The sequence below is a fragment of the Muscardinus avellanarius genome (assembly GCF_963383645.1).
Source record: "Muscardinus avellanarius genome assembly, chromosome: 13".
Taxonomy (NCBI): Eukaryota; Metazoa; Chordata; class Mammalia; order Rodentia; family Gliridae; genus Muscardinus; species Muscardinus avellanarius.
The window spans coordinates 54,366,522-54,387,337 of NC_137799.1; the positions used below are offsets into that span (position 1 = coordinate 54,366,522).

The 20,816-nt window shown below is 42.3% G+C and overlaps 1 protein-coding gene across 3 annotated transcripts in view; it reads left to right on the forward strand.

The window, feature by feature from the left end:
* SLC24A2 (solute carrier family 24 member 2) overlaps positions 1-20,816 on the forward strand; it is a gene marked incomplete at both ends in the record, with an annotated part of 267,757 nt that overhangs the window by 180,275 nt on the left and 66,666 nt on the right. For 2 of the 3 annotated variants that reach the window (XM_080708529.1, XM_080708530.1), the window contains one exon: positions 12,277-12,327. The exons of the other annotated variant lie outside the window; for it this stretch is intronic. In XM_080708529.1, coding sequence (XP_080564655.1) covers positions 12,277-12,327 — 51 coding nt within the window. The remainder of the gene's footprint in view (positions 1-12,276; positions 12,328-20,816) is intronic. 3 annotated transcript variants of the gene reach the window in all.

The window sequence follows — 20,816 nt, forward strand, 5'->3', positions numbered from 1 at the left end:
ATTTTAATTTGGTGGTACTGGGGTTCCTGGAAACCCTTCTACCTCCAGGGTACACTCCCAGACCCATATATATATATATATGGGTCTTATATATATTTTGTATATATATATTTATATATATTATATATTATATAATATAATAATATATTATATATTATATATTATATATTATACCCTTCTACCTCCAGGGTACACTCCCAGACCCATATATATATGTCTTATATATATTTTGTATATATATATATATATATATATATATTTATATATATTATATATTATATAATATAATAATATATTATATATTATATATTATATTATATATATTTCCTTATATATATTTTATATATATATATATTTTTTTTTTTGAAACAGGGTCTCTTAAGCTAGCACAGCTGGCTTCAAACCTGCGCGATCCTCCTCTCTCTGCTTCCCAAGCCCAGGGATTACAAGGGTGCGCCACCACTCCCGGCGATATGTTTTATTTTGAAACAGAGTCTTATTGAGTTGTTGTGGGTCTCGTTAAGTTGCTAAGGCTGGCCTCAAACCTATGGTCCTCCTGTCTCAGCCTACCAAGTACTAGGATTACAGGTGTGTTCTCCCACATCTGGCTGCAACTATCATATCTTTAGGTAGCCTTTAGCCATTCTATAATAAGTCATTGAATTCTCATTTTTTCTTAAAAAGAAGCATATTTACTATGTGCCAGGTCTTTAGGTCATAGATGTCTATCCATGATATGAGAGCTGATTTCCTATCAATCAGCTTTCATTTGAGCGAATGTTTTCAGAACTTGTATAATTAGGGGTTTTGCATTTTTTTTTTCTGCCTTTTGTACAGTGAGAAGGAAATCTCATGACATGATACTTGTTTTTTTCCAAAAGGTCTGGATTTGACTGGGGTCTATAACTTCAAACTATTCAACAGGAAAAAAAAAAAAAGTTGTTTTTTTTCTGACGTACTGATTAAAATCTGTAAAAGCAATTACTGCATTAAATATTTAATCCTGCTGCAACACCCATGGGCCAGCCGCGATTGGCTCACTGGGGCAAGCGGGAGACTGTGCCTCCCTCCGCGTCACCAGCTCCCGGCTTCACCAGCTGCCGCTTGCTGCTTCCTCACAGGTGCATAATTGACTGTTTGTGAAGCGTGTCTTAATCTTCCACCCCTTCTTTGCCTCCTGGGTTTGTTTTATTATTATTATTATTATTATTATTATTATTATTATTATCATTTTAATGGTACTGGGGATGGAATCCAGGGGCCTTCTACCTCCAGACCTATTTTATATTTTATTTGAAAACAGGGTCTCTTGAGCCAGCAAAGCTGGCTTTGAACCTGCGCAATCCTCCTGTCTCAGCCTCCCAAGCGCGGGGATTACAAGCGTGCGCCACCACGCCTGGTTCTGCCTCCTGGGTTTTAAACTCATTTAGATAGCCCTACTCATGCAATGTAGTATTTAAATTGGAGTAATGATGAAAGGATTTGTACTTGGAACAGACAAAACTTAGAGGGCTGCATACGCACTCTTCCTCCTTTAGGTTCTTCCTACTTCTGGGTGATTGTTTCTATTGGGGTCAGATCCAAATGCTCAGGAAAATAACATCCAGGACAGTACTGTGGTGTTGAATGGATAATGATAAGGAGAGTTTTACTCTCGATTACCTCCACGCCAGTGGCCTTCATTTCCCATCATCTTCCAGTCTCTTTTCCCTCGGTTTCATTCCTCCTCAAAATCTTTGCCTTGTCACATTTCTCTCTTACCCCTGGCTTTTATCTTCCCTTGGATGATCAGAATTTTGTTTTTTCATTTCATTATTCCTCCCTTCATCCCCTAGAACGCTTTCCATACATGTTTTTCTAAGAACATTACATGATGCTTCATGTGTCAGAGGGTAGACACTCAGCCCTGCTGGCCAATGGCTGGATGTAACTCAGTTCTGATCCTCTCTGCCTGGCAGAAACCGCCGGGTGCAGTCAGGCCAGGAGATGAGAACCAGGAGTCCATCCAAGGCACTGTCCAGCCAGCGAGCAGCACCCACGCTGCTCCCCAGAGTCCCCACTGCCCGGCCAGCGCTGCCACTCTGTCTTTTGTGTGCTGGGACTGTCCAGATGGCTCATCTGCATGATGCAATACCCCCGACATGACAGAAGCCATGAAAGGGGACACCAGAGGTCACGGCCGCGTACATTCTCCACTTCACAGGCCTCCACTCCACGGAGATGCTAGAGCAGCAGAGTTGACCCTGTAGGGTCGACTACTGTTTATTAACACTAAAATGGCCAGGGATTCCAAAGGCAACTGGCTGGAGAAGACTAGCAGGCACTTTGAGTAGAGCTTTAATTCAGTTCAGCAGCATTTGTTGAACACCTGCAGAGTGCCAAGAAGTCGGCTGGGTGATGGCATGAACAAAACGAGCGCAGCAATTCCTTGCCCGATGGGGTAGAAAGCACGTAGGTCGAGGTACATTTAAGGAGCACGACAGAAGTGGGTGGATACTTGGCACAGCAGGCAGGAGGAAAGCAATGTACACTAGTAATGGAGGTCATTCAGGAATGTGGCCTGGAGGAGGGAACCTCCAAACAGGGTTCTAGAGGATGAGGTTGGTTGGGAGAAGTAATAAAATTCCAGTACACAAAAAATGCAAAACCCCTAATTATACAAGTTCTGAAAACATTCGCTCAAATGAAAGCTGATTGATAGGAAATCAGCTCTCATATCATGGATAGACATCTATGACCTGAAGACCTGGCACATAGTAAATATGCTTCTTTTAAAGAAAAAAATGAGAATTCAATGACTTATTATAGAATGACTAAAGGCTACCTAAAGATATGATAGTTGCAGCCAGATGTGGGAGAACACACCTGTAATCCTAGTACTTGGTAGGCTGAGACAGGAGGACCATAGGTTTGAGGCCAGCCTTAGCAACTTAACGAGACCCACAACAACTCAATAAGACTCTGTTTCAAAATAAAACATATCGCCGGGAGTGGTGGCGCACCCTTGTAATCCCTGGGCTTGGGAAGCAGAGAGAGGAGGATCGCGCAGGTTTGAAGCCAGGTGTGCTGGCTTAAGAGACCCTGTTTCCAAATTAAAATCCTATAAAATAGCAATTTTGGCCTGACCATTTAACAGATAAAGACACTGGAGGTTGGAATGGTTAAGTAATAAGAGAAGAAGTCCAGCTCAAATCCAGAGCCCACTCTTTGACCACTAGACAGTACCACTTTCCTGACCAGATAAAATCTCTTCTGGGCATTCCTTTTGAAAAAGAAAACATAAAGACCTTTATATTATCTCTTTCCCTGCTTTGTTCCTTCTTTCAATAACACCAACAGTCTTTATGCACCTAATGACAAATTATGCAAAAGAATCACACAAAGCCCCTTAATACAGTAAGGGAGATTCTAAAGCTAGCCCACTTTGCAGATGAGGATATTAAGGCCTTGAAAGACTGAGTATTTTACTACATGGTGACACAGTATATAAGAAGCAAAGTCTCCATTAGAACTCACATCTGTTCTTCAAAATGTAGGCCATCCTGCAAGGTCTTTTTTCTGGATCATACTGATCAGATCCTCTGACACCAGATACAGCTTGATTTTGTGAAGATCAGAAGAACACTATCTTCTGGAAGTTTCCCCATTAACTTGAAGAAAAAACAGCTGGAGCTTTAAAAGTCCAAACAGTACCTAACATGTATTTAGTATGTCAGTTATGTGTTGAGTACCTGTGGTCCTATAACCATGACTGTTCTTATTTATATAAGTGTGGAAATTAAGTCTCAAGGACATTAAGTAACCTGCCCTAGGGTTCCTGGCTAGGAAGTAGTGTACCAGGTGTCCAGTCATGATCTCTAGGGTTCCACATGTAGATATCCATGTGTATCTATCACTCAATAGCATCCCGTGTTTCTCTTCTTGACTATGGGGGAAAGAAGTGTTCTAACAAAGTGTCAGTGTTTAAACTTCTCTTAAGATTATTGTCAAGATTTTAAATAATACTATTTAAAAGATGATCATTAAAGGCAGGAAATCCTTTTAACCATACTGTGTAGGGTTAATTTTCTCACCTAGGTTGCTCATTGTTTTTACTTTAAAATTTTTTCTAGAAACCTGCTTAGTCCATCCTGTATCTCCCCTCCCCACCTCAGTTCATCTCAAAAGGAAGCAGAACAGCACATCCCAGTCCCATTTTTCTTGCTTGATCATCCAGAGCATGTAAAATATGGTGAAATGGGGCCTGAGTCAGCTCCTCAATAGACAAAAATCAGCAACCACTGATATTGCTAAGCAACACCACAGAGGAGCTGGCTGCAAATTAGGTAACAAATTTATAAGTCGGAATATCTGGGGACTCGCTTGGACATTTTATTATGAACCATCTGGATGATCCACAGTAATGACCACACATTATTGTTTACTGTTCAAGGATGATAATTCCCACGTAATTATATTGACACCTCCCTCTGTGGTCCTAACCTACCTTTTAGAGCCTTCCCTGTACTTTTCACGATCCATATAGTTTCCTGCAAGATAATTTTAAGATTGGTTACACCTCATAAGCAACTTCCATTCCTTGCCAAAATTAAATGTGAACCCCCCAAATAAAGGAAAAAAATCACTCTTTGGTTTGCATAATGGCAGAGCTAACTGAGCAGAAATATTCATAACAGAGGGAATTAGTGATGTAATCATCCCAGCTCAGTCAGCTCTGACAAGGGATTTACACGCAAGGTGGTCCCATAGGAGCTTGAGGTAAGGAGACTCTATCTAAGCCAGAGGTGGGCGTGCCATAGTACCTCCACCAGGCAAAGAGTGCAAGCTTTGAAAAGGATGAGGAAGCAAGCCAAGTCCTTGACCCTCTGAAGCAAGGAGCCAGAATTCCTTCCACTTCCAGCAGTCTGGCTGGTTTCATTCATTCATTCATTTATTCATTCAACTAATATATGTAAGAAAATTGGACTAAGCAACCTGATCTTAAACCAAGGGCTACAAATTGATGAGCCAAATATAACCATATTGTTAGTTTTTATTTGAAATTAGTTGTCAGGATTTAAAAATCAAGGTTTCACATAAAAACCCAGATATCTGATATTAAGTAGAATATTGTTATTCCACTGAAAAATGAAAAGATCTGTCTACACTTCACCTTCCTAAATTCCCCCTGAGAGAGGGAGCTGCTGCTTCTTTTTAGGCATCCACTCTCTGTTTTCCATAGTAACCACTGTTCCCTGTTGTTTTCCCTGCCCGCTTTGCCCCCATCTACACGTGTGGCCCTTATAGTTAACTGATGCCTTGTTCCTGAATGCCTGATGTGTTCTAGGCACTAGGCAGATTTTGGGGGGGGTTTCTGACTTGTCCTTTGACCATCAGTGGGTCATTATCATTTCTTAGAGTTTAGAGCCTCAGAACAGATCAGCATATGGGTATGAACAAGGAAGTATATGTGGTGAAGAGAGAAACATGGCTGTAACAACAAGCCACTGTGTCTGGGTCTATAGGAAACTTGAGAAGGGAGAGTAAATATTTCATGAAGGGGTGGATTCAGAGGGAATGAAAACCAGGTCTCGTAGCTCTCTAAGACATAGAGGGTGTGTGTGTGTGTGTGTGTGTGTGTGTGTGTGTGTGTGTGTGTGTGTGTGTTCATTTATTCATAAATCCTACTTGAAACTCAATAACTGATTCAGGACTACTGTCTTAGTTCATGTTTTGCTGCTATAACAGAATGTCTAAGACTGAATATTTATAAAGAACAAGAATGTATTTCTCACTGTGCCAGAGACTGGAAAGCCCAAGATGAAGGCACCAGCGAATTTCGTTTCTAGTGAGGGCCGATTGTCCACTTCTAAGATGATGCCCTCTGGAGGGGAGGAATGTTGCATGGTCACCTGGCAGGAGAGCAAGGCAGAACCCACTCCCCTAGCCCTTCATGTTGTAGCTTTGATCTACTCTCATGGCCCAAACCCCTCCTGACACTGTTGCATTGGGAATCAAGTTTTCAGTTTCATGAGTTTGGGAGGACATATTCAAACCATAGCAATGACCAACAAGTTAAACCCTTTATTTTCATTTGCAAAGTTCTCACCTTCCTTCCAAAAGCCTAAGTGAGAAGTTTTAATCTCAGAATAAAAAGAAGTCCTCATTAAGTATAGACTTGGAAAATTCACATGTGCAAAGAACTCCACAGGGCAAAATCATCTCTGCTAACACTCTGTGTATGACATACGTGTGTACCACACATTGGGTGCAGCTGTCCCCAGGCAACTGTGTACACATTTCAGAGCCTCTTAGGGAAGTTCAGCACATGATCATCAGTCCCCCACAAATTTCTAAGCAGAGCTTCTGCAATGAGTCAGTATTTTGAAAGGTTTTTTTTTTTTTAAGTGAGTTTTAGAATTTGAAGGTTAAAATATTCCTTTCCTTCTGACTTGAGAAAGAAGTGAGAATTTGTGGTGGTTTCCTGATTTAACCTCCACTTCCTAAGGTATGGTTTTTTTAAGTTAATAAAATTACTTATTTTGGCAGGAACATTTGATGTGAAAGAATAATGGCCAAAACAAGTCATTTAAGGGAAAGCCACTATTTTGGTAGTTCATATAACCTTTCTTTGAGGAGAAATCAAACAAGAAACTTGAAATTGGGCTGTACTAAAAGACATCTTTTAGATCAGAATTCATGTTTATTGTGAGGAATATTTTTTATGCAAGGAGACAAGAGGAAAAAGGTAGCAGCGCCATTTTAACCCAGATACTCTGTAAAAACAAAAAAAAAATTAAATCCTAAGATCCGCAAATATAAGTGCTATGTTTGAGGGCATAGGATAGGAAATTACAAATACTCAACCCTCATTCAATCCATGTACCAAACTTTAAAACAAATACTTTTACTCAGTAATAAAAACAAGTTCACGGATCTATAAAATAGACAAAACACCTTCACCCTGAGGCCAAAATGTTAATATTTCAAAACGTGGTTCTGGAAGGTAGCCAGGGCAGTGTTTACCAGATGGAAAGTTTTTGAGCCTTCCTGTGTTTAAGAGAAGAAGTACAGGGGGGTTTGTTGACTTGCACATGTCAAAGTATAGATTGTTACCCACCTATGGAGAAAATTAGTGTTTGATTAGGATTTAACTACTTTCCCGTGAGCTGAATTAGATGTTCATGGAGTGGACATTTGCCTGACAATAAAGAAGGGGGCCAATTATTAAAGATGTTTGTACTATCCCAATTCAAAGTGCTTTGTAGATATCTCATCTGATCCTCCAAACCTCCTCCTGAGAATAGTTATTTATTGCTCTTTTCCTCATTTTACAGAAGAGACTGAGTCTCAAAGAGGGTCACTCTGATCACAAGTAGTAGAGCCAAGCTTTGAACTCATGGTCTGGTCTGTCTCACCCAGTTGTACTCAGCCTCTATAATGTGATAGCAACATCAGTGGGAAAGCCTCAGCCATCAGTGCCAGCCTTGATGCCAACAAGTCCAGGGAGACTCAGCCAGCCAGATTCATCCTGTCATCTGGGAGCTGTGCATTTGTCTACTTTATTTAACAAATGTGAGGAGGGCATGTGATGTGAGAAAAAGCACAGTATCATGTTCTACTGGGACAATCCAAAGAGGAATAGAGTCTCTGCCTCCAACATACTGGCAATCTAGTGGGAGAGAAAGGCTCACATGCAAAAATTAAAAAGGAAAGTGCCTAGACTCTGAGCTACAACGCTGAGGGTCAGGCTCCTGGAGCACCCACCCTTCACCTCCTGTTCCCCTGGTCCAGGTTTATTCTTTGATTCCTCTTAGATATAGGAGAATAGATAAGCAAGATTAGTGAAGAGATCTGTTTTAAATGCTGGCCCCCACATGATGTAATATCTCTTGTTATTAAACCACATGTCCCTATTTAAAACCTCTACAAGTAGTAGAAAATTTGTTTCCACAAGCCTGTATAAAATAGCACATTCTCTAAGCACGCTTTTCCCTGTCTTGCAGATTTTCCTTGACTCTTCTTTGTGGTGCCTGAAATACTAACAGCTTTCTATATTGATTGTCCAGTATGTGTCATTCTTTTGTCTACCCATCACTGCTGTCTTGGAAGGTACAATTATTGTGCCCCTTTACAGGTGAAGACTCCATGGTTTCAGCAGGCAAAACAACTTGCTCAAAGTCACACATCTAAAAAGTCGCCAGGCGTGGTGGCGCACGCTTATAATCCCCGCGTTTGGGAGGCAGAGACAGGAGGATTGTGCAGGTTCGAAGCCAGTTGCGCTGGCTTACGAGAACCTGTTTCCAAATAAAAAAGTATAAAAATGGGTCTGGGGATGTAGCCCAGAAGTAGAAGGGTTTCCAGGAACCCCAGTACCACAAAAAAAAAAATTAAAAAGTAACAGATCTTGGGTCCAAATTTACAACCCTGCCTTCAAAGTCCATTTTCTTAACTTTCATACACTACTGAAAATAATCCTCCCATAGGTGTAATGCAATCCAGAATTTGTACCTGCCGCTTTAATAACTATTAAACAGTTTTACCAAGAAACTGCTATCTTTATTGAGAAAGCCTTAATTTTTAGGTCTTCACACTCCCACGTCAAACCAATACCAAAACTAAAGGTAACCCTTTGAAAAAATAAACAACCATTATTTTCCCCACCAGCTAACACTTAAATAATAAATGCTTGTTTTCATTGATTTCTCTACTTCTATTTTTCATTCAAACAAAACAAACTCAAAATAGATTCTTCTATTGACTTTCCATTTTATACATCAGAATTTCAAGGCTTCAAATGTAAGAAGTCATTTTTCAACTGCTCCCACCTCTGGGATTTGTGGGGACAAGGTTGAGAATGCCACAGGCCTCAACAGTAAACGTGAGAAAGTCAAGGTTGGAAGGAGAAATCTGTGTCCTAGTACATTTGAAGAAAGGAGGAAGTTGGGAGCCAAAATACTAATTCTTATTCACACAGTCTTTAAGACAAGACCCTTACTTTGATTTTGTGATTGTAAAGTATAGACAAGAACTCACAGGTAGTTTAAAGCCAGTGAGTGAGATTCTGGCAAGATCGAAAGTAAGTGGACAGAAAACTAAGGAAAGCTTCCATCCCCTTAGCAATATGAGAACTTTGATGCCCGGGTCCCAGCTATCCAACATGACCTGAAAGAAGAGTTGCCATGCTGCGCGACATTCACCATCAGATTACAGGCTCGTCTCAAACACCAACCACGGGGCTCTAGAAGTTTCCTAGAGAAACATTACAGAGTCGAGGCGCAAGGTGGTGCCCAGAATGACATCACAGTGACACGTCGCTTTTCCAATCCTAGCTGCCTGTAGCTCAGTGGACGCAATGAATATTACTAGATGAGATAAAACAATACCGTCTTGAACTTCCTCACTGCCCCCCCTCTGATCCTAAAGAAACTCAGCTTGGATTAAGCCCAGTTTGAGTCCTAACCCAAATAAATTGAAGGTGCCCAGTTACTGGTTATGTGGAGTGTGCTGCTGATGGGAAGCTGTGTTCCTGTGCAGGTGAGTTCTCATTCTTGCCTCCCTGGGCCTCTCAGCCAAGCCAGGCCTGGGCACAAGCTATTAACAGCGGGTGGCTGAAGCCACTTTCCATGAGGCGCCCATGGCTGTAGGACCCCAGGCAGCTGTGGGACACGCTCTGGCCCATGCATGTTACCTTTGTCCTGGTTGCATGTCTCTTTCCTCATCTTGCACCTCCCCAGGCCCGGTGCAGGGAGAGGGCTGCCTGGCTCTTGGAGGTGCCGCGTGGCCTCCCTCGGGATGTGGCTGCAAGTCCCTGTCTCACCATCCCGGTGCAGTCATTGTGAAAGGTTCTTCTCTAACTGGCTAGTTTCCTCCCCTGTTCTTTTCTTTGGTAAGCTGCAAACACGGTTCCTTTCGCTCGGGCAGATACTGTTTCTTTCTACTCCTTCCTCTCTGTGCTTTGAGTTGCTCTCCACTGTTATGCAGCCTTCCCCTACTCTTATTTCACCACTTCTAACCTCGTTTTGGTGTATTGTGCCTTGTTCTCACCCCTCTGTCCTGTCCGTCATCCAAGGAAGCTAAGAGTCAACCTCTTGCCACAGTGGCAAGAATGTGTGTTTTGCCAGACACGAACATTTCCGAGTCTGTGTCGATATAAAGTGATAATTAAACAATTTGATCATTTTGTTTATTTATACCTGGTTCCGCAAAAGATGAGGTTAAGAACAGCATCATCTGCCACAAACAGATGTTTGACAATTTGAAACTGACACATGAAAGCAGCTGTGTGCCTACAAAGACATTCACATCGAAAATACAAATCCATAAAAGTGGAATGGAGTATCTTCACTGTGTAGAATATGGTTGGCAGCCAACTCTGCAAACACATAGCCACCCATGTTCTGTTTCCTGAGCAAACAATAGTGAATGCCAGATGTGTATTTCATGACTTTACCTAGAGACGGAAGCGAGACTTACAAAAAAATTAGTTGGCTGATATAATTCATGAATTGACTGCAAAATCACACACACAAGCACATATATTATGTGTGAAGCTACTATAAATATGTGTTTAATATTTATGAAGGTATTTAGATTATTTCAGAATTCCAAACTTGTGCAGTATTGTGTATATAATAGACTGCTCGTCTTAAAATAACAGAAAAAAATATATTCCACTGAAGGTAATCACCAAATCATGGGAGAAAAATGTCTTATTTACACAAAATTAAATTTCTTATGGAAGCACATGCATCTTTTGTAATGTACCTAACAAAAGGCAGATTTTGTAGAAACATGAAGAGGAGGCAATTTTTCTCCCTTGAGGTATAATTTTGTACTGGGTGTATTAAAATAGCTTTAGACAAAATTTTAGGCATATGGAAAAGGAACACATAGAAAATGCATAATATAAATATTCAAGAATATTGATTTTTAAGGTAGATTCTTCATCTTGGAAAAGGAATTTATAGAGAATGTATAATAAATAATAAAACAAGAATATTTATTATTGCATTTTAAGCTAGATCCTTCATCTTGTACACAAACCCATCAATTAGAAGTTAATTCATACGTGGATTTCCAGAAGCTGCCCAAGTTAATGGGCCATTGAAGCATTCTGCAGAATCTCGAGAATATCTCTTGAGTCTAATTACTTTCTTGAAGTTTATTGAGAGTGTTGTCATGGCCAAGAAAAATATTTTTAACCTGCTCACAGTGTTGCTCAAAACAATCTGGGATTTTCAGAAGAACAGGAATAAAATTTTCTATTTTTAAACAACTGAAGTAAGGAGAAAGAAATGGTACATCCCCGCTCCCTCTTCCCCTGCCCCAGCCACCAGGCCACCAGCTAACAGAACAGTTCCTGCCTGCCAGTGGTTTCCATACGGCCCTTCCAGCAGCCACTTGCACTCACAGGAGGCGACACCTTGGTCTGCCAGCTGCAGGGCTCTGTCACATGAGTCCAGTGACCTTCCCTGGGAATACGCCTCTTTTGCTCCCAGAAGTGCTTGGCACCATTAGCAGCTCATCCCAGCCTGCTGCACAAATGACACTCAGTGTTTTCTGTCCAAGATAAGAGATGAGAAGTGAAAGGAAAGCTTAAGGGCAACCGTTTGGGGACCAAAACAGCTTGGCTATTTCGTGTTTTCTCATTCTCTCTCTCTCTCTCTCTCTCTCTCTCTCTCTCTCTCTCTCTCTCTCTCTCCACACACACACACACACACACACACACACACACACACACACACACTCTTTATTAAACACTGAATCCCAAGACAAAAAAAAGGAAAGCAAGCTTAAAACCTGGTTTTCCCTTTGGATTCCCCAGGTAGCTTTCCCATTCTGTAGGAAGTGGTTCTGTTGGACAGAAGCTGCACAATGAACTTCTGAAGCTGCTGCTCTAGGTCAAGGAAGCTCTCTGACCTCAAGCTTCCACGGGCCTGGACACTGTCTCTGTTCAATCCTTCCTCCTGGAGTATCACCTCTATAAAAATTGCAGTGCTAGGCTAGCCCTGGGGGTGAAGTATCTTTGCCAAGTATTCTGTTTCATTGGATGTTAAAATATTCTGCAACACAGGGCACGTCCTACCCTCAGTAGAATAATATATTTTAAGTGACTTCTGAAAGTGGGCCATGAAAGCTGTTGCCACATGGCCCACGTTTGCACAGCTCCATATAGTTACGATTACGGAATTTGACAGTGTAACTCTGAATCTGATTAATTAAGAATGTGTAAAAACAAAGTTCTTGCATTATAGCTCGTTCCTTATCTTTGTGTCTTTTACTGTGATGTTGTAGAACTTGGATCATATGGAAAACTAAAATATTATGACACAATGACTGAAGAAGGTAAGAATGATTTTAGAATTGTATGCATTGGCTTTTTCTTTTCCTTCCTTCTTTTCATTTATGGTGTCTGTTGCTTGCCCATTTTTAAAGATCTTTTTCTTTATCCTGTTTGCATGACTTCAGTGACATTGTGCGGTTAATTATTCGTTCTGCATTTTTGTCTAGTTTTTTGCCATTGTGTTTATTTGGAATCGGAGACGTGCAATACCAGGGGTGATCATGTTATTCCATTCAAATAATCCAAACCATCCCACTTGTATAACACACTCAGAGAAATGGTGTCAGCGATGCAAACTCAAGGGAACACCTTCTACGTCAGCATTATCCCCACAGGATCATTATTATTATCCCCTCTCCTGATATGCCTAATTTCAGAGGGGCATCATGCTCTGATGAGTTTCTCATGTATGCAAAGCAATGACAGATCTGAAGGAACTCAACAGCCATCAGTCTGAAACCAGGGCCACCATTCTGGCCACTAGAATTGTCTATGTAGAGGACTCCATTCCATGAGGGTGGGTATGGCATTTGAGCCACTTTCCCCATGTAGAACTTTAGTTTAAAATGCATTAACCAATTAATTCCATGCACAGTTCCAGAGAACAACCTTGTCCCCAGTAGGACCACTTTTCTGAATTAAGTTCACCATGGAATAGCAATTTGAAAATCTGAGGTTCTTGTAAAGGGATCCGACATATTGTACCATTCTCTTTCACCCCACATATACTTCCACCTACTGACTAATATATAGTATATGTAAGTTAGGAAAACATTTTGTATTTTTACATGATTTTTATACTGATACTTGACAAGAAATCTAAAGGTACCCTGGTAGGGGATCAGCTAATTTTATCCTTGAACGTGAGAGAGATATTCCCAAATGTGTTGCATATCTTGCTTTCAGCTTTCAGTATTTCTAAGTTGCCTTAGCTTGCCAAAGATCCAGTTGCTTTGCATGCAAGGAGTAGACCACCTGACAGCCCTGGGGAAGAGGGAACCTACCTCAAGCCCTCCCCGTTTTGGCTTCTGCATACCACCTGGGCCCTCCTCAATTGCTACCCCTGTGCTTGGAATTAACCACTGTGGTGCTTTCAAAGCTGCAGGCCAGTATTAGGATCTCAGACTGGGCCCTATCAACAATGTGTGTGGCGTGTTGAGGAGGGAATATAGACCCTTAGGCAGGAAGAAGCCTGAGGACAGCCTGCTACCTGTAAGAAAAAGTATTCTACCTACCCTCTAAGGGATGGAAGGAGCATTTTGTACGTGGACCAGAGCCCCTGGGTGAGGTATAGTCGTACTCCTGGCTTGTGCAGGAGGGATTGTTAGCTTCTACCTGATCTGTCATGAATCTTCATTCTCTCTTTTCAACATCCTGCCCACTGCCTTCCACCCTTAACTTTCATCACCAAGTACACCTGTCTCCCAGCAACCCCCATATCCCCTTTTTCCCAGTCTCTGTTCCTTTCCTTCTTCTTTTCACATCCACCTAAGAAAATGTTGCTATTCAAGTTCTCCTTGCCTCTTTCCTCCCTCCCTAAACCAGGCATTTCAAGATCATGTTAAAGTGCAAATATGGCACTTGCTATCTCACATCACTTGATAACAACCAAGCTTTTTGTTTCAGTTGACATTCTTACTGCCGTAATCCAAAACAACTGACCATGCAACTAAAAAGAAGGAAGATGTACTTGCTCACAGTTTTTAAAGATTCTAGAGTTCAGTCAATGTTAGGCTTGGTCTTCAGAGCTCAGGGCATAGCAGCAGGAAGCAGAGAGAGGGGGAGAGCACAAGGCTCCACTCTCATAACCATGGAAAGAACAAAAGCAAGAAAAAGAGCAACAAGGGGATTCAAAGACAAAAGCACAGTCCCTGAGGCCACACCCCCAGGGACCCACCTTTTCCATCCACACCCCACCTTACCTAAGTTACCACCCAGTAAATCCATTGTGATGGATTTATCCACTGATGAAATTACAACCTTCATGATTTAACGATATCAACTCTAAACTTGAATACCAGAGCTGTTCAGGGAATAGTTTACATGGAACCATAACACTTTTGAAACAGGAAAACAAAGTCAAACTAATGTCTGGAATGATACCCAGGGCTGGCCCTTAGCAAGGCTGTCAGATTTGGGGTCCTCATGGATCCCCTTAACATTCTTTATCTTTCTTGACTTTCTCATCCCCTCATGCAGAAACCATTGTATCCCATTGTTGGCTGAATATTTATCCCCATTGTAGTGATAGCTACTAGTAGCAAAGGCAGAATTTTTTAAAGTGTGTTCTTTAAGCAGAGTATCTTGGTGCATACCTGTAATCTAAGTACTCGGGAAGCTGAGACAGGAGGATCGCAGGTTCCAGGCCAGCCCCAGTGACTTAGCAAGACCATGTTTCATAAATTTTTTAAAAATATATAAAAAGGGCTGGGGTGCAGTTCAGAGGTAGAATGCTCCTTTATGTTCTATAAAATACTAGTTTTATATGATGTAACTGGGTATTTTGCAGGAAAAAAAAGAAAGATTACTTGTATGGTTAAATAAGTGAGAAAGCATCTAAGTAAAACAGATTTCTTTATGACATGACTTCTTGGAGCCTTCTCTCTGCTCTATACACTGCAGCCTAGGGGAAGTTCCAAAGAGAGTGGAGTGTTCAAGGTTTCTCATACCCCTCTGAGAACCCTTTCTTCCATGGAGCTTCTTGTGGGGCCATTGTGGAAACGCTGGTTAAGTCCTTCACCTGCAATAGGAACCTCTGAAAGATTAAAAAGTCTTTTAAACACATAGCAGTCCCTCTCAGCTACCAGTAAAAGGATATGGTGGAACAGGGATTCAGATATCTCTAATCACATCCTTTAGCAACTGCCTCCATGACAAGCCAGGTTTGGTTTAAACCTGGATTTTTTTTTAATGAGATTCTATCCAAAACACTCATAGTTAGATCCGTAACTTCGTACCTAGAAATAGTCACCATGACACCTTCAAATTCTCAGCGCCCTTCCCTTCACATGGAAAGATAATAGTAATGGCTGTGGTGACACCACTTCCATGCTGTACAATTTAAGGAAGCGTGATAAAGAGGAAGACGTTTGGGGCAATGATCATGGCCTAGCTACTCCTTGGGAAATACTCCTCTCCAGCTAAGTATTTTCACGGTTTTAGAGTTATAACTAGCCCTTGAACAGGGCTTTCCTGTGACTAGTCATTACTTATAACCATTCTCAGGGATTCTTTGAAAATTGTGTGAGGTCAGCTAGTTGCAGTGAGTCTACTTTTTTCTCTCCCCAAGTGGATCAAATGGGAAGGTGCATTGTTAATGCTGCCCCATGTCCAAAGAGCAATCAAGTGGTGGTTTCTAAATCTAAAGAACTGCCCCACACATATCTAGTTCATTCTTTTTAAGCACCTACTGTGTGCAAGTTATTTGCTCAGTGCTTTAGGGAAATAAGGCCAAAAGGTAGGCAGTCTGCTCCCACAGAACTCAGAGACCAAGGGGAGATAAGCACACAGCGATCACCAGGAAGAAAGTGGTAAGTACCATAGGTGTTCAGAAGATACTGACAGGTGATCGGGGGGGCAGAAAGTTGGCATCTGCTGGAGATGGGAAGGAGATTTTTCAGAGAAGGTGGTCTTTGAACTGGGCTTTAAAGAATCAGTAAATTTGGGGTAAATTGGGATAGGAGTATAGCAAGGGCTGACCCAGGCTGAGAGATGAATGAAGGATGGGGACATGTATGGGCTTCACACACTTTATCTCATCTGATCCTCATCATGTCACACAGACAGACTTTTTAACAAAGATAAAGCCAAGGCTCAAAGAAGCATGTTACTAGATAAAGAAACTAAGACTCAGAGAAGTAAAGTCATTTGCCGTGGGACCCAGAGGTGTTAAGCGGTGAGGCAGGACCTGAACTCAGAACCATGTCAGGCCATAGCTCCGCCCTCCTGGCTGTGGGGCAGCCGACTGCATAGGACAGGTGTGAGGAGCAGACAGTCTAGGCCACTACAGTGCAAGGAGCAGAAGAAAGGCAGGATCAGCCCATGGCCTAAGGATAACACTCTGTAAACAGCAGAGAGCTAAGGGAGAGCACGGACACCCCCACCAGAGCACTCTACCATGAAAAGCTCATTCTAACAAAACACCACACTTACTCTCAGACACTGGCTAGAAACATGGCATTTAGAGTCAGTCCTTTCCTTGCAGCCCTTAATCTTTCCCTCTTTCAGCACATGGATGCCCTTAAACTTGAATGGAGCAGCTCCCTGGGCCACGCCATCTTCCCTCCCACCCCAAGCCACTCACACTCTCATTCACTCATTCTCTCCCTAGTCCCTTCATTTATGAGCATCCAGGATGGAGCAGCCACTAGACTGGAGGCAGGGCCTGTGGAGATTACAGTCCTCCTAAGGAGCTCAGGAGCTAGCAGGAGACACAGGCCAAGAAAGGAGAGTGTGGCCCATAGTCCCTGGGTGCTGGGGGAGCCCAGGAAACAGCACCTCTCTCAGTCTTGGGAAACAAGAGCGGGAGAATCTGGATGACCCACAGCACTCCCCAAAGCAGGTGACATCTCCCTTGCTTTATTCCTACTTCTCAGGGTGAGAGACTCTGGCCATCAGCCATGCTAGCGTGGTCACATAACAGTAATCAAGCACCTGCCCTCAATGAGACTTTTTGCTAGACCTGATAGACACAGGAGCTGCACTCCACCAGGGGCAGTATTTGCTTCTGTAACAAGACATTTCTGAGCCTCAACTTAAGGACCCTGGCTGTGGTCTCCCAATGACTTCAGCTCCCCCCACATGGAAAGTCATAAGAGAAAAAACATGTATTTTTAGAAGAGCAATTTCAAATATTTACTTAAAGATAATAACCCACAGCTTATTTCATATTGGCAGATACCCATATTTTATATCATTCTTACTCTAGAAAATTCCCAATAAAGTGAACTTGCCTACCTTGCCTAATATTACTCTAAATAAAAGGGTAGGTTAGTTAAAAATAAAACATGTTTGAGCCGGGCGTGGTGGCGCACGCTTGTAATCCCCGCGCTTGGGAGGCTGAGACAGGAGGATCGCACGGGTTCGAAGCCAGCCTCAGCTACTTAGTGAGGCTCTCAGCAACTTAGTGAGACCCTGTTTCCAAATAAAATATACAAAAAGGTCTGGGAGTATAGCCCGGAGGTAGAAAGCCTCTGGGTTCCACCCCCAGTACCACCAAAAATAAAAATAAATAAAACATGTTTGTGTGCTGAAACAGGTGGATTTGAAGAAGAGGCTTGTCCACCAATGGCAATATACATAAGTAGTCATTTTTGCCTTTTGCGATAAATATTTAAGAGACACGTAGGCAGGTAGACAGAATTTCTGACTAGCATCTTTCAAGCTCACCAAGTGTTGCGTGCATGTATGTCACTAACACTCTGAACTACTGTACGATGTGAGACTACAGAGCAGCAGCTGAAGTGTCCTTTTTAGAAAAGGAAACAAAAAGAAGCGATGTGCAGGGAAGCTGACTGCATTCTTAGTCCTAAAATTACCATCCCTTAACAGAAGCCATTCCCGTTTCATCGCTACTTAAAAAACAATCATTGCTCATTCGCATAAGGAAGAAATAAAGTTGTGATATCAAGGGCAAATTTTATAAAGATCTCTTTCTTAATAAAATTAAACTACTGTTAACTTAGTAACCAGCAGCCCCTTTACAAAATTGAGAATCATGGGGTCTCAAATTAGACATGTAGAGGAATTTCAAAACCTCCCAATATTTCCAAGAAACAAAAGCACCTTATGGTCGTGTAGTCTGGTCAATCGTTTGATATTCTTAGCTGCTGTAAAATAGTCTTTTTCAAAGGGAAGCTGGATTTTGGAATACCACGTGGCAGTGTTTCTTTCCTTTTTTCTTACTTTTTTTTATTTTTGTACTGGGGATTGAAAACCAGGGAATTCTTTCTACCTTTGAGCCAATCCCCCAGCCCTATTTTATTTTTTATTTTGAAACAGAGTCTTAATAGTTGCAGAGGGCCTCACTAAGTTGCTGAGGCTGGCTGTGAACTTACGATCGTCCTGTCTCAGCCCCCCAAGTACTGGGGTTACAGCTGTGTGCCACCACGCCCAGTTTAGCAGTATTTTTCTACCACTCATGGTGTTTCTTCTAGTTATAAATACAGTTATGAAGCAAGTCCTTGTTATTATCTGCTGCCTTCACAGCACATTTTAATCCTTGCTTGAATCGATAAGAACATGTTATAAATAAAAAATATATAAATATATAAAAATTATATAAAAACATAGACACTAATATGTCAGACAGGATTGTTTTAGTTATATGTAACAGAAAACCCAGATTAACTGTGGCTTAAATAAGATCGAAGTTTATTTTGCTCTCAAGTATAAGAAGTCGAGAGGCAGACAAGACATGGAAGATCTGGCAGCTACACAATATCTCAAGATTCAGGCTCCTTCCACCCATCCTTCTGCTACACAACCCTAGGTTTTCTTCTCCAAAACCCTTGATTTTCAGCCTCAAGGGCACCTTAATCATACAAGGATGCTGCTGAAGCTCCTGCCATCACATCTATATTCTAGGAAGGATCAAAGGAGCAAATGTTCCCCAAAGTTTTTGTCTTCAAGGAGCCTTTCCTGAAGACCTTTTCAGTAAAATTTGCACAAAACTCAGTTGAAAAGCTGCATCTAGTCTCAAGGCACCTTGGAAATGTAGCTTGTTAAATTTAGTGAGATGCTGTCCCTAATAACTTAGGTATCATGCCATTAGGAAATGAGAATAGATATTGGATAGGCAGGTCGCATTCTCTCTGTGACAGGGAAGTCTCACTTTACTTAATCATATGCTGATGAGCAAGGCTGAGCTAGAGCAAGGTATGAGAGAGACTGCGCACTCAGGGTAAGTTTAGATGCCCACAAGACAGCCAAGTGGAGACATTGGGAAGTAGATACCGGAGGCAAGAGCTTGTAAGAGAGATCAGGCAGGGTTGTAGATGTAAATATGAAAGTGACAAAGTACAGATGGACTTTAAGGCTACAGAACTGGATGCCAATACTTGGCTGAGAGATAGAAGGAGAAGACCATGGATCCCTAGGAATCCAAATATGAGGGTCTGGGGGAAAAGGAAGAGGCTGAGGAGACTGGGAAGAGAATCAAGAGAGAATGGCATCACAGAAACCAAGAGATAAACACTCCACGGAAAAACACACCTTGAAAAATGAGTGAATCGACCGATGAGATCAAGGAATTACTCTAAGAGGAAGAATAGAAGGAGTGATGGAAGGCCAGGCGTGGTGGCGCACGCTTGTAATCCCCGCACTTGGGAGGCTGAGACAGGAGGATCGCACGGGTTCGAAGCCAGCCTCAGCTACTTAGTGAGGCCCTCAGCAACTTAGTGAGACCCTATTTCTAATAAAATATAAAATAGGTCTGGGAGTATAACCCAGAGATAGAAAGCCTCTGGGTTAGATCCCCAGTACCACCAAAAAAAAGAGTGCTGGAAGCCAGGCGCGGTGGCATGCACTTATAATCCCAATACTTGGGAGGCTGAGACAGGAGGGTCACAGGTTCGCAGCCAGCCTCGGCAACTTAGGCCACCTGCAACTTAGATCCCATTTCAAATTTTAAAAATAAAAAAAATATGGCTGGGAGTGTAGCTCAGCAGTGGAACACCACAGGGTTCAATCCCCCAGTACTGCCACCAAAAAAAAAAAAAAAAAAAAGAGTGATGGAGAGAAAATGAAACATGTCAGGTCAGTGGTTAGGAGCTGGTGCAGCCGTGGCTAGTGATGAGGTCCAAGGACTGTTCCCAGGAGAGGGTGGAGGAGCCAGCTGGAGGAGGGCGAGGCAGTGAGGAACTGGGGTCCTAGGGCTCGCCTGGCAGTGAGGACCAGGGCTCACCTGTCTTAAAGAACCAATGTGCACGACAGAAGCCATGGTGGAGAGAACTGTGGAAGAGGCTCTAAAATCTTCAGGAAAGAAGAGAGGGAAGTCGGAATCATTTGGCATAGAGCTGGTAGAGGAATTGGCTTGGCTTTCAAGGAGGAAGGAGAGTCTAAAAGCAGCGAGCCAGGCGGGTGCGGGTGGGACTTTGGGAGAGGCAAGCTGCCTCCACCATGGAGGAGAAGGGGGCCTCAGCAAACAGCTGAGCTTCGCCGGAACCAGAGCACAAGGAGAATATTGGGAGAGAGGTTATGGATATCAGAAATGTACAGGTGGCAGCAAAGGGATTGAGTCAGGTCAGGGATGTTCAGAGCCATGTGGGGAGGAGGGCCCAGATGCTGACGGGGCCTGGAAGCTCTGCCCACATGGAAAGGAGGTAGCGTGCTGTTAGGGAACCACCCACATTGTTTTACAAGTTCTCACCATATCCTCTTCTGTGGAATTGGTCCCATAGACAGTTTGAAGGAGAAAAATAGGGTCTGTTTTGCCAGGAAAGAGGAATATCAGGGGTCTTCTTAAGCCCACCTGGGGCTTGTGTCATGGTTA